Source organism: Rhododendron vialii, chromosome 3a (assembly GCF_030253575.1).
Source record: "Rhododendron vialii isolate Sample 1 chromosome 3a, ASM3025357v1".
Lineage (NCBI taxonomy): Eukaryota > Viridiplantae > Streptophyta > Magnoliopsida > Ericales > Ericaceae > Rhododendron > Rhododendron vialii.
Genome location: NC_080559.1, coordinates 24,007,942 through 24,021,841, shown reverse-complemented (window position 1 = coordinate 24,021,841; position 13,900 = coordinate 24,007,942). Strand labels below are relative to the sequence as shown.

At 37.1% G+C, this 13,900-nt stretch overlaps 1 protein-coding gene across 1 annotated transcript; it reads right to left on the bottom strand.

Annotated features, from left to right (window-relative positions):
• Positions 1–901: 901 nt before the first annotated feature.
• On the bottom strand, positions 902–2,162 carry LOC131320595 (LOB domain-containing protein 12-like). Its single transcript, XM_058351337.1, has 2 exons — positions 1,889–2,162; positions 902–1,292 (listed from the first exon to the last, which is right to left on the bottom strand). Exons 1-2 carry the CDS (start codon positions 2,048–2,050, stop codon positions 939–941), a joined length of 516 nt encoding a protein of 171 aa, XP_058207320.1. The 5' UTR covers positions 2,051–2,162; the 3' UTR covers positions 902–938.
• Positions 2,163–13,900: the final 11,738 nt, after the last annotated feature.

The window sequence follows — 13,900 nt, the reverse complement described above, 5'->3', positions numbered from 1 at the left end:
TTGTTTTCTGTGACAATAGTATCCAAAGATCCTGAGTGTGTTTGTTCGTTCTAAATCCGAGCGCGAGCCTCCGATTTCCCGACACTCCCGCTCTACGAATGAACTAATATGAACGACACGAACAAGGATCGCCTGCAGCTACTACCAGACGGCACAGTACAGTCCTGCCCCTCTTGGATTCGGGTCCTGTCGAATTCAAATATCAGGCTCCGTCCCTGATAAGAAACCATAGTATGGCTGTACAGAGCTTGTAAGGCTTGAGGGACATCTGGGTTTTATGTCTGCTGTATAGATAATTGAGGGAGCACCGACCCTTGCAGTGAAACAACATAAATTACACACCAAGAGAGGCTTCATTTGTCAAACAATGTGCTCAGAAGAAAACCCTATATTTTAAATATAAACTCATCCCCTATGGCCACATGATAGGGTTGACCCAATCAATTTACCTTTGTTTTCAGACTAATCCATTTTCTCGAATTTCTATTGTTAGTTTCACATGAATGTGTAGCTGCGGAGGGAGTTGGGCTCCGAAGGACATCAAGGAATTTTCCCGTCTGTTGGATCGGAGAAGCCCAAAGCTGAGTCATGAGCACAATCTGGTAAAACCTCACCGGTTATGCTACCGGATTGGGCAGCGATGGAGATACACCATGCGATCTAATGCCATGGCACAATCCACTTTCATCTAGTCATTTTCATTTTTAATTTACAAAGTAAAGCAAATGTATCCTAACAAAATTCATTCAAGTGGCTCTCTTGACTCTTTCATAGATAGAAATTTAATTTTCAAGTTTTAGTGCCCCGAAACATAATTCTAACGCGACGTTGGGTGGTCCCTCTCTATCATATTGTCAAATTATAAGTAAACTGTATCAATGTCTAGAAAGGACTAATAATTAAAGGATGAAGTGAAACAAATTTTTTTATTTTTTCCATTAAGAAGAAACAATGTCTTGTCCAAAGAGAGGTTCCTTCTTAAGTGAGTAGTCCTGAATTACATAGCTAGAAGGGGCAAAATGGAGATACTGGGGGGCATTGTTTTGGAGGAAAAAAGATTTGTCATCCGAGTCAACTAGTTGTGGGGCTGGTGGTATTGCAGGGTCTTGCTGCATCTGGATGCAGAGGAGGATCTCTGCCTGGGCCACAGCCAGCTGCATTTGTAGCTGAGAAACCTGGCTTTGCAAATAAGAAATTGCCCCCACGCAACCGTAGACCGGGTCTCTCACTCTTGCATTTGCCTCGTATACTAGACTGTTCACTGCATCTCCTCTCTGCTGGATTGGAAGTTCCTATAATGAGGGAGAGATACATGGATCAGATACCCATTTGATTAACACGAGATGGACAATCGTGATGTGACTCTCCAGACTCTAGGAAAACCGGGTCCTTTGGTAAACGACCCAAAATATCGACAAAACAGGTGGACAAACACACAGAAGAGCATAATTAATTACTAGCGTGACATTGTGAGGGCGATTTTAGTTTGCCAAAACTATCACATTTATAAAGTATACAAGTTTTCTACAGTGAAATCTGATAAGTTTCTAGTTTCTTCAGTGCGCGCTAAAATAACATGAGCACTCCAACAATATTGTAGCTTTTACCGTGCTTTTAGTAAAGATCAACAGTATTGTAGTAGAGTATACAAAGTATAATGTGCCAGATGTGACGCGATAAGTAACTTCGTGCTATTTTACCACGAGACATATCTCGATTTACTAGATATATGTTGCATTGCGGTATTTTAGCGTTGCTAGCCTGCTACACTTGTATGTTGTTGAACATGCTCTTTTTCCCCGATCCAAATATATGTGATATCTCAATATGCAGTGTATATGTAAAAAAAAGGAGAGAGAGAGAGAGAGAGAGAGAGAGAGAGAGAGACCTGCAACATTTTGCTAACATTGCTAGCACCAAAGACCTTGTGAACCAACGCGAATTTATGGGGGTCGTCGGAAGGGAAGTAAGGAGCAAAGATGCACTCCTTGGCACAACGACGCCGGAGCAACTTGCAGGAAGCACAAGGAGAGTTTCCATTCCCACCCATTTTTCAAAGAGAAAATCTGGAGAAAGTTCGAAGTTGGTGGTAGAGAGAGAGGGAAGAAAAAAAAGTGCTTCTAGCTAGTTGATGTGGAAATGGGGATGGAGTGACTGTGGTTATTTATACTAATAAGTACTACTACAATATATAGCTAATTAAGGATGTCTGTGTGGATTCAAGTCAACTAATTCTTTAAATATTTAGATTAGAAAAATGCCAAACTAATTAAACAGTTTATTGTTTTTCGTGATTTGAATATTGGAGTAACAGCATTGACTATTTGAGTTTTGAAAATGGTTTGGAATCATTAATTGGGAATGAACCACAGGGCCGGCCGGCCGGCATGCAAGACGTAACTTAATAAATCAAAACAAATAACGCCTAGCTATCTTGTACGAGATGGAGTATATTTAATTAAAACACACAAGTAGTACTTAATAGAATCCAATGTTATTTTTGGAGCACCATGTGATCTTTACCCTAAGAGCATTGAATAACATGACATTGCACCAAGTAAAGACCTTTCAAAATTAACGTCTTGGAAGACGCTAACTAATGTTGGTACCGGCGGTGGTGGTGGTCGACCGGCGGAGTGTGGTGGTGCGGCTGGTTTTCGGTATAGTTTTGAGATTGTATAGATTTTGAAGGTTAAGTTTTGGGTTTTCTTTGAGTGTGTGCTTAATTATAATATTTGGGCTTGTTTGGCCATCATGAGTGTGCTTTAATATTGTATTGGGCAAGCATTGAGGGTTTTGTCCCTCTTGACTGGATTTCTAACTTTTTGTTGGAATCCCTTTCTCCTAACTCCTTTAATAAAATTTACTTTTGTCGATAAAAAAAATATTGTATGGCATTATGATATGTATTTATCAATTTTGGTGTGACTAAATTTATATACACCTAACATATAAGCATATATAACATTTGCCTTATCATCACAATGCCAAGAAAACAAAAGTGGTGACATAAACCGCTAAAGTCATATGAGATGACCGCTAGTTCATGCGTTGATCATACTTGTTGCTAACCAATTAAGTTAATATATGGTTCCACACTTTGACACTACCTTTGTCTCATGAGATTGTTTATATACATGAGGTTACAAATACATAATTAAAAAGAAATATTTAGTCTTAGTATTTTCCAAATTAATTATGATTGTGGTCGATCGCCGATAAAAGCAAAGATTATTATTCTGTGCTTCAGGATTAGTGCTTCTTCCTCTCACAAAAGTGTGGGTCGGGAGAGTCCACCCACTTGAAAATAGAGTCCAAACTTTATTTGAGGCCAAGAGAGCAGAGCATCATATCCTAGAGTTGTTTGGATGGATTACATTTACATTACACGGTTCTCTTTTTTGACTCTCTGCAAAATTGACGAAGATAAAAACATAAAGAGAGATTTGCCATGTGATATGGGAACACAAGCATGCGTCTCGAATCTGAAGAAAGTGATTGGCAAATCTCAGTTGCGCGATGGGATTGGGAGGCATAGCTACGGTGTTTAACTTCTTCTACCAGCTTACACGTATCCTATAATTTTAATATATATTTTTTAAAACAGTAAAAAGAAATTTTATTAATCTTTGAAAAGAAATACAAAGATTAAAAGGATTACTGGCACACTGACATACGCCACTAGAGAACCAAAACCACACGAAGGCAAGATGCCAACCAATGCACCACAAACCAAAACGAAATCCAAAAACCCGCTAACACCAAAAGAAACAATAGCTAAACACCACAAGAATCTAACGCCAAAAGAAAAACCCCAACCTTAAAAAAAACCAACAAGCCGATAGAACAAAACCGAAAAACAAGAGAAACAAAACCACACCAAAAACCAGAGAACTAAAATTCAAGAGAAAGAGAGGCCTCATCCTCGAATCCATCATCCTCCTCCACGAAAATTGACCAGTAATTTCTGCCTTTAGATCTTCAGTCATCTTCTCTATTTTACGTAACTTCATGCCAAAAATCAAAATGTGTCATCAAGAATAACAGAATCTTCTCCGCCCATTTGCAAAATTTATCAAATTTTAGCAATGTCATTCTTGGTACTAAATTTGGCAACAAATTTGATAATTGTCAAACTTGTCACATCATTCAAGTCATTTGATTAGCATTAAAAAACAATATTGGATTAATACCATTGCTTAAAATGATGCCGAATATGTGCAATAGTATATATATATTGCTTTCTCTTTTTTGGAGTTTTATAGTGTCATAGCAAGAAAAAATAGATTTCGCAATACCATTTAGGTGGTGAATTTGCTCTAACTATGTATATTTGAAAAGCTAGGTACTATAGGTATATGTACCTAACCCTCTATTGAAACTGTTAAATAATGGATCACGAATATTTAAATAGTTAAAATCATTGAATTAGATTCTTACCTATTCTCTTGCACATGCCCTAAGTTTTTCTTTTATTTTTTGGTTTAGTCAAAATTGCCAAAAAAAAAAAATATCGGCAGACATTCATGTGAATACACAAATACACACCTCCAAGTCCAAAGTCCCCACCATTAATTCTTAAAAATGGGAAAGTCTACAATACACACTCCTTAAAAGGATATACCATATGCATCTATTTTATGGTTCATTCATAATATTTTAGCGTGATTCGTAACTTTTGTTCTAAAATTCATAACTTTTCAACAGTACGATTTATAACATTTTCATTATGATTCATAACATTTTGGTGTATCTCGTAATCTTTATACGATTCGTAACTTTTTAGCAATACGATTCGTAACATTTTCTCTATAATTCATAACATTTTGGGGGTACATATAATACACACCCAAATAAAAAATGTGTATTGTAGTCTTTCTAGGGGTGTTCAAGAAAACCGTCCGAACCGTAGAACCGATCCGATCCGGACCGAACCGTCTTATTTGGTCAGGTTCTAAGGATCTACGGTCAGGTTATGGTTCCAAAAAAATAAGAACCATTAATTTTGGTTCGGTTATTGGTTCTCAATTAATAAACCGTGATTAGAAACGAACCGGACCGTTTAAAACTAAAATAATATAGATATACATATGTGTGTGTAATTAAATAAGTATTTAAATTTGGTAGGTTAATCTTTTCCTTGCTAAACTTAATTTATTTAGAGATGAAATTTCATTTATTAGGAAAACTTTTATTTTCTTCCTTCATTTCTTATTCCAACAGATTATCTTGTTATTTCTTTAATTTTATGAGTTCATATTTTGTGAATAAGTGTTTGGATGCTTATTGGATAGAACCGGAATCGGACCAAAACCGGACCTGTCTTGCGGTTTGGTTCTGGTTAAGTTCCATACATATACTGGTTAGGTTCTGATTCTCAATTTTCTAGAACCGTTTGAAATGGTTCGGTTACTGATTTTCTAAAGAACCGGACCAATCTGGACCGTGTACACCCCTAAGTTTTTCCCCTTGAAAATAGTATAGCCTTCTGGTGGTGTAATTAACAATTAAAATAGCCACGGATATAAATTTGAAGCAAATGTCCAGTCAGAGCAAGTAAATAAATCAGAGAGCCCACAGTACACGCACAGATGGCGGGTCAGTGGGGCCCACTTCGATTTCTCAACAAACTTTTGGAATCATTCATTAAAATTTACAATAATTTTTTAAGTTATCTCATGAAAAATCAACTCAATCGAATACCTATAAATGTTTGATTCAATTGTTCAACTTTTTTCAAAGTTCCTTCAAAATTCAAGATCCTAAATTGTAAATGAAAATTTGAAAGATTGGATCAAACACTTCAAGTACCCGATTGAGCTAATTTTTTACGAGGTGACTTAAAAAACTTATTCTAATACTATTAATGATCGGCTTGGATCGTTAGGAAGACCCAAAAGTGGGCCCCATTGACCCATCTATGAACAATCTGTGCATATACCATCTGTGTGTAGAGTTTCTGAAAATAAATAAAAAGACTAAGGCCACGTTCCGGCACGTAGAATAAGTCCTTATTTTTTAAAAAGACAATTTTAAGCTTAAAAATAATAAATTTATTAAAATTTAAAAATATGCAATATGGATCTTATTTGAAATATGTGTTTTTCTTATCTTCTAGTGTACTTATCGACTGGGCAGACAATAGCAAAACCGTTTATATAAAGAATCAAATAAAAAGAAAGTGAATTTCGGATTGACAAAAAAAACTAGAAGGAAAGTTAAATTTATTACTATATCATTTGCTTAACATAAATATTTTGGACAGATAATTCACTAACAAATTTGCAGCTTTTGGCTATATCTAACTGCTGTTTAATTATTTTAATCATCAATTCTTTGGAATAAGCAGCAATAATTTGAACACCAAAACAAGGCATATTAATGACCGATGAGATCCTGACATAAATTAAGTTGTGGGTACTATTAAAAAAAAATGAAACCCATTTCGAGGGGGAGACTAGTACAGTAGATTGAAATATGTTCTTTGTAGTACCCCACCATATGCATTAAATGCACTTCACACGATTCCATTTTTATTTTGCGCTAATCTCTGTTTAGTGGAATGGACCAAAAAATAAAAAAATGGGACCTGGCTTCTCTGCCGTTACATTCTAACCATTCATCTTTGCATTTTATGGTTCAGATTTCAAAATACTCTTCAAGGAGAGGTCTTTTTAAATTTTAAAATTTGGATAATTTATACCACTTTTGAGTGGCCAACATTACACGGATGACTCTCTCCAATCCAACAAAAGATGGCATAAAAGCCAGGTTAGATTAAAAAAGAATTGCAAGACAACGAACTCATGTTTAAAACATCACTTTCATGAATCCATCTAAAATCTTATCAGAGACATGAAAGCTCAATCTGTGATGACCATTTTACCCCTCAAAGTAAGGGGCAAAACTAGGGGTGGGCACGGGTCGGACGGGTCGGGTTCGGCCCCGAACCCGAACCCGACCAGTCGGTTAACACTTTTTGGAGACCCGAACCCGAACCGAAGGAGGGGGGATACCCGTCCGTGTGACCGATTTTTTTGGTCGGGTCGGGTCGGGTCGGGTCGGGTTTTGGTCGGGTTGGTCGGGTCCGACCAAAACCGAAGTAAAGTATATGAATTCCTTTGTTTTTTGGTCAGGTTGGTCGGGTCGGGTCGGGTAAGAAAAAACAGCACCTCGAGACCCGAACCGAAAATTGATTTTTTTGGAAAATCGTACCCGTACCCGACCGAACCACATGTTCGGCCCCGCCCGAAACCCTTCGGGTCGGGTCGGGTCGGGTTCGTCGGGTCTCGGTTTTTTTGCACACCCCTAGGCAAAACACTTTCCCCAAATGAGCTTAATTGAACCCTAATCTCTCTCTCTCTCTCTCTCTCTCTCTCTCTCTCTCTCTCTCTAAATGAGCTTAATTGAACCCTAATCTCTCTCTCTCTCTCTCTCTCTCTCTCTCTCTCTCTCTCTCTCTCTCTCTCTCTCTCTCATATACACATCGATTGGGTTCAATCTGAAGCTGCTTGGTGTGCAATGCTTAGCTACTTAAAATTACTGATGGATTCACTCAACTTCTAAAAAATATTGGACAATATGTATGCGGGTACCTCCTGGGTACGTGCTTTTTTTACTTTGTAGGATTGCTCGTAAATCTGTAGTTTAATTATTCACTGAGTATGTATTCAGAACATGTAATGTTACCTTGTTTCGTGTTTGTTCTTTGTACAAGGGCTTCACCTTTGTCCATTTTCCAAGTACTTTTTAGTCGCATTTCAACATAGTTTGATAAGCACCAGGCTTGTCTGTAGTCCACATTTGGATTGCAAAGGTGCAGTTGTCGGATGGTATTTTTAACGGTCGAAATTTAAAAAAAAAAAACTTTTCCAGAGAAAAGTTAACTTTTCCTCGAAAAAGATTTTCAAAATTTGGACCCGTTAAATGCAAAGATGAACGACTGTGATTGAACTGCAGGGACTCTCTGCAGACTGCAGAGAATCTGCCTCCGTTCGATAAAGCAAATCTCGTAGGTAAAAGGTTCATAAACATGTTTCAGGTCTTCACATTTCATCTCTTTTCATATTGCCTTTGCGTTAAATAGGGGGAGGATGGGTATCAAAGTGGCCCTCCATTGCTATTGTCGTTCAATCCCGTGAAGGTTCACTAACATCTTTGGTAAAATGGCCCGAAGTTAGTTTGAGAAGCATACACGTAAAACAATTCAATAGAGCAAGCACTTAAGAATACTATGTTTAGATTGCCCAATACAGTGTTTGGATTGGGCAGATAATAGTCCTTTGAATATGATGCAATTTTCTTGCTCCTATTAGTTTTGTAACAATTTTAAGATTAATAAAATTTTTTTGTCATTTAAAAAAAAAAAAGAATTCGGTGCAAGTCATAAACGTCTTTCATGTTAATGTTTTAGATGGGTCCATGATAAGACATATTTGGAAACATGAGTCCTCTATCATGCAATTCTTTTTTGTCCTTTCCACCTACCAGAGATTTCGTAATTACCCGTTTCTTTTCTTGTCGTCATGCAGATCAGAACAACTTTCTTGCCTCCACCGTCGAATGATTTGGACTGTAAGGGACAGTTTAGATCGGGATCACCCATTGGCCATTGATATACTCAATAGTTCGGATTTGTTCATTAATTAACTCTTACTGCTACGAATTTAAAATACATCCAAACTATTTATTGTAGCAATGAACAATATGGATCTCCTCCCTTCCAGAACATGGACCGGAGATTAGGGGTGCAAACGAGCCAAATCGAACTGAGTTTCAGTGAGCTCGAGCTCGACTCGTTTACTAAACGTGCCAAAAACTCGAGTTCAAATTCGGCTCGAGCCTTAACAAGCCGAGTTTAGTCATTTATTAAACAAGCCTCTTTAATTGAATCGAGCCTTCCTTAACGAGCTGAGCTTTTGTCAAACAAACCGAGCGGAGCTCGGCTCGTTTAGTAAAGAGCCGAAAACTCGAGCTTAAGCTCGGTTCATTTACTAAACGAACCGAGCCGAGCCGAGCCGAGCCAAGTCGAGCCTTAACGAGCTGAATCGAACCGAGCTCGCAAACTCCTCGGTTCGTTTAGAGCCCTGCCGGAGATGATCCATTCCCATCTTCTCAAATTTTTAATTGTTATACTTTAGTTTTTACTTGTTTATTATTATTATTATTATTATTTTTAAAAACACGTTTCTTATGAAGAATGTATCCCTATTCAGACTTCATCTTTTTCTGTAATTGATTTGTTTAAAACATAAAACAAAATTCTTTATCAAGAGTTTGGTCAAGTGAACATGAAAAAACAAATAATTGTTTATTCTTTATGAGGTCGCATGTTCGAATTTTATGGAGGCCAAACATTACAAACCTTGGGACTACTGGAAAGTTTGCCTGGCCGACCAGTTATTAATTTCAAGGCCTGAAATTAGTCGAAGTGTGCGCAAGTTAACCCAGAAATCCGGTTATCAACAAAAAAAAATAAAGCAAAATTCCTTATTTCTTCTCAAGTCTTGTGCGAAGATGCATAAAAAACCTCAAAAAAAAAAAAAATCCAAACGGCTAGTCTTTTTTTCTCACAAACGGTCAAAATTTTAAAGCAAAAGCACATTTTGCAAGACCATTTCTTGGCGTAAAATATTGGCATCTCTGATCTCATGCTCACCACATGGGATTTGGCTTCCCAAAAGGCCGATGGATTGGAGCTCCTCTTTTTTTTTTTTTTTTTTCCCGGATGTTCGAGAGCCAACTTATGAGTACTTCGATTAATTCTGAAGCCCTGAAATTAACGACCGGAAAAACCTTTCAGTGTATTGGATCTCTTCTAGGTATCTGTTTAATGACACCTTTAATTGATGGGAGTATGGAATTGGAGCTCTTCTCCGTTTAAAAACTTTATGTAACCCTTTAGATTTGAAGGCTTGATTGAAAATGCTCTTAAGGCCCCAAAATTTTCAACACCGGCTGAAGTCCATACCTAGATACCGAAATATGACTTTGCGAGCACAAGTATTTGATCACAAAAGGTTTCACACATAAAGGGTAATGCTGTAACTTCGTCTGCAGAAGGAAAAAAAGAAGACGGTGCAATTATAAAAGAGGGGGGGAGAGTCAAAACAAATTAGTCGAATTTGTGTTGTGTTCCAAATCTGAAATTAAACAAAGGCAAAGAACCTTGTTTTGTGGTAGGACTAAGAGTGTTAGTATTTTGAAATATTTGAGGAGAGACATGGGGAAAAAACAGGCATCTTTCGCCCTAAGAAGAAGGAGAAACATGCATTGCATAGAAGATCGAGGTCCAAGGCAAGCATTAAATTCCTTTTTTCGATATGGCCGGGGTTTGGTCTTCTTCTTCTTCTTCTTCTAGGAGTAGGAGTATTAAAATTCGGTAATCTCGCTGTTTTGGCAGTACTGACTACTGTTGATTGTAACTAAATTAATTGCATGGGAATCTTGGGTTTTATAAATTAAAAAATAGCAAGTGGCATGTGGTACTAGTGGAGGAAGATTGTTCATGTTCTCTTAATTACTAATTAAAAGATGCTAACTGCAAGTCTTACCGTTCAGCCAAGCCATTCAATTACTATCTTTCACCAATTAACGTTTTTAATGCTACTTGTAAATCTTTTATTGGAAAAAAAAAAGAAGAAAACTTTAAAAAGAGCTAGGGAGATGGAATTATTGTGTGTTTACTTAAAAGGGGCAATCAAACAAATAACTATCCATTTACATTACTTTTCTCTTTTTCTTTTGTATAATTTAGGTGTCCAGGTCAGCTTACGTGCACGCACCTCAACTAATCCTGGGAGACAAATCTCATCATCTACTTGCGGGGATCTCAATTACAGCCAGAGCAAACCCTGTATGGACTGGCTCCCAAGTCTTGACCATTAGGTCAACCCCTCGGGGTTTGCATTACCTTTTTTTTCTTTTTACCAACATTAAGAGAGAATTTGTTTGTAAAACTTTAATCCTTCCATAACTTAGCTCAATTGTTTGTAAAACTTTAATCGCATCTTCGGCTATTAGCATTGAGGCTTGGGCTCTGAGAATAGCTTGCAGCGTAGCAATGGAGCTGGACATTTCTGAAGCAATTTTTGAGTCGGACTGCCTGGAACTTATTAACTGTTTCAAGGACTCTAAGTTTTCTGAACCATGGGAGATTAGAACTTTAATAGATGACATCAAAGAGTGGGCAACCTCTAGGAATTGGTCTTTTGTTTGGTGTTGTAGAGAGAACAACAAAGTTGCGCATTGGCTAGCCGCAAATTGTCTTAGTAGGAATTGTATTTTCTCTTCGGGTTGTATTCCGCCCACTTTGCAATTCCTTCTCGATTCTGATGTAATGCGTTGACTTTGTCTTAAATGAAATTGACCTCTTCAAAAAAAAAAAAAATTTGTTTTTTTATTTCCACACTCTACAAATTGAAGATCCAAATAAAAAAAATTCCAATTTCTTCTAACCGAAGGGAGAACAATTAGCAATTACAGTAGCATCCAAATAGAGCATTCTCCCACCAACAAAACCTTCTGGCCGCCACGTGGTGCCTCAACACACTTTCTTATCACAAATTTATGATGCCTCAATTGAGTTTACACGCTTCTCTACTACACATTTCTCTGGGACTCAATACAAAGTGTGTGAACTCATCAAAAATGCTATGTGGTAAAGAAGGATGTTGGGGCATCAGCAGAGCCCCAAGACCACTAAATAAATAGTCATATATGGATGTGGTCCAATTGGCCAAGAACAAGAAGTATATAAATTATTGTCCGATTCCAAAACATAGAGAGAGTAAAGTTTAACATTTCCCATAAGCCCACCCCATTCTTTCTGGTCCGGTAAATCGGCCTTGAGGCCCAATAGGAGCTCTTTTAGGATGGGCTTCGTTTCACTAATAGCCACCTAGCCCAAGGGCCCGGGCCTTGTGAAGGCTTCTCCTAGTAACAAGCGGATTTATGTTTCATCCTTTCATGCAACGGGTTTATATTTCATACTTTCATGCAACGTACACCTCTCAAGTGTTACTCTAATTTCTTTTTTTTTTTTTGTTTTTCCTTGGCGAAAGTTAGTAGTAGTGTTAGTTATAGTTAGTAAGCTTTAAACTTCAGTCAAATGCATGGGAGTGCATAGTGTGTCTATCACTGAGTAACCACTCCACTTAATACTATAGTTTCATGTTGCTCCTATTTTCTCTACCCTGTTGTAGTCCTAAATCATCTCTTAAATCGCACTTAGGTGTGTAATATGCACTATTTGAATTGTACGAAAAATTCGTAATTTTTTTAAAAAAAATCCATTACTCGTATTAAATTCTCACATTTGCACATAAATTTGTAAAATGAACCTTGAATTCATATAGTTTTATATTATAATTTTTTGTCTTTTTGCTATGTGTTTTTATACATATCTTAAGAATTTGTGTACAATAATTTCGCAATTATGGAAGTTTGAGTTTCTATGCAAATGCTATAGATTTCGGATCCTGCTATTTTCATAGTGGTGCATATTGTGTACAAACCCAATTAAGGGGCCTACAATGCCTTCTCGGCTGCTTGTTGTGCCCACCACAATTAGTCTCGTCTCGAGCTTCAAAACCACGTCCAAACTGTTTACTTTGCAGAACTTGCGTTAAATAATTACACAAAAATTCTAGTTAACCAACTACCGATAATCACGTGATCGAATAGAATTATCTTGAAATTGTATTTTGCAGAATTATTATACTTCTTGTTCATTTATTCAAGAGACTACATGGTTCGGTAACCAATCAATGTACGATCAACTTGATGATGTTTTGACATAGTCAATAGATGCATCAAAATGTACACCTCTCAAGTGTTACTATAGATTCAATTTCCCCCCCCAGCAAAAGTCATTTGTATGTTAGTTGTAGTTAGTGGGCTTTGAACTCTAATCAAAAGCACGGAAGTGCATAGTACATCTACCATTGAATAACCACGCCACTTGCTACTATACTTTCATGTTGCTCCTATTTTCTCTACCTTTTTGTCCCCTAAATCATCTCTTAAATCGCACTTAGGTATGCACTATGCACCATTTGAATTGTACAAAAATTTGAATTTTTTTTTTATAACAATCCATTATTCGTATAATAATTCCTCACTTTTGCACATAAATTTGTAGAATGAACCTTGAATTCATAGCAGTTCTACGGTAATTCATAACATTTGCACATGAACTCATAGCATAAACCTTGAATTCATACAATTTTATGTTATGAATTTTTGTCTTGTTATGCGTTTTTATACATATCTTTTGAATTTGTGTACAATAACTACGTAATTATGGAAGTTTGAATGTCTATGCAAATGCTTTGAATTTCATGCTATTTTCATAGTGGTGCATATTGTGTACAAACCCAAGGGGCCTACAATGCCTTCTCAGCTGCTTCTTGTGCCCACCAGGGCCACCACAATTAGTCTCGTCTCGAGCTTCAAAATGCCGTCCAAACTGTTTACTTTGTAGAACTCAATGCGTTAAATAATTATACAAAAATTCTAGTTAACCAACTACTGATAAGCACATGATCGATTAGAATTATCTTGAAAGTTTATTTTGTAGAATTATACTTCTTGCTCCTTTATTCAAAGACTACATGGTTCGGTAATCAATCGATATACGATCAACTTGATGTTTTTCCATGGTCAATAGATGCATCGAAATGTACACCTCAAATCATGATTTGAGGCTCGTGAAATTTTTCAGTGCCAAGCGGATACCACGTGGTTTCCGCTCGGTGCATCTGAGCTGTCTATTGCTTTTTTGGACGGCTTGGATTTGGAGAGAGAAAGTGTTAGTGTGAGTGGAGAGAGTGTGTTTCAATCCAAGCCGTCTGAAAATGTATTGAACGACTCAGATGTGCCAAGCGGGTACCACGTGGGA

Coding starts and splice junctions, on each gene's coding strand:
- LOC131320595 (XM_058351337.1), bottom strand. CDS start 2,050: ATGGGTGGGAATGGAAACTCTCCTTGTGCTTCCTGCAAGTTGCTCCGG. Junction 1,293..1,888: donor ATGTTAGCAAAATGTTGCAG/GTCTCTCTCTCT, acceptor CCCTCATTATAG/GAACTTCCAATCCAGCAGAG.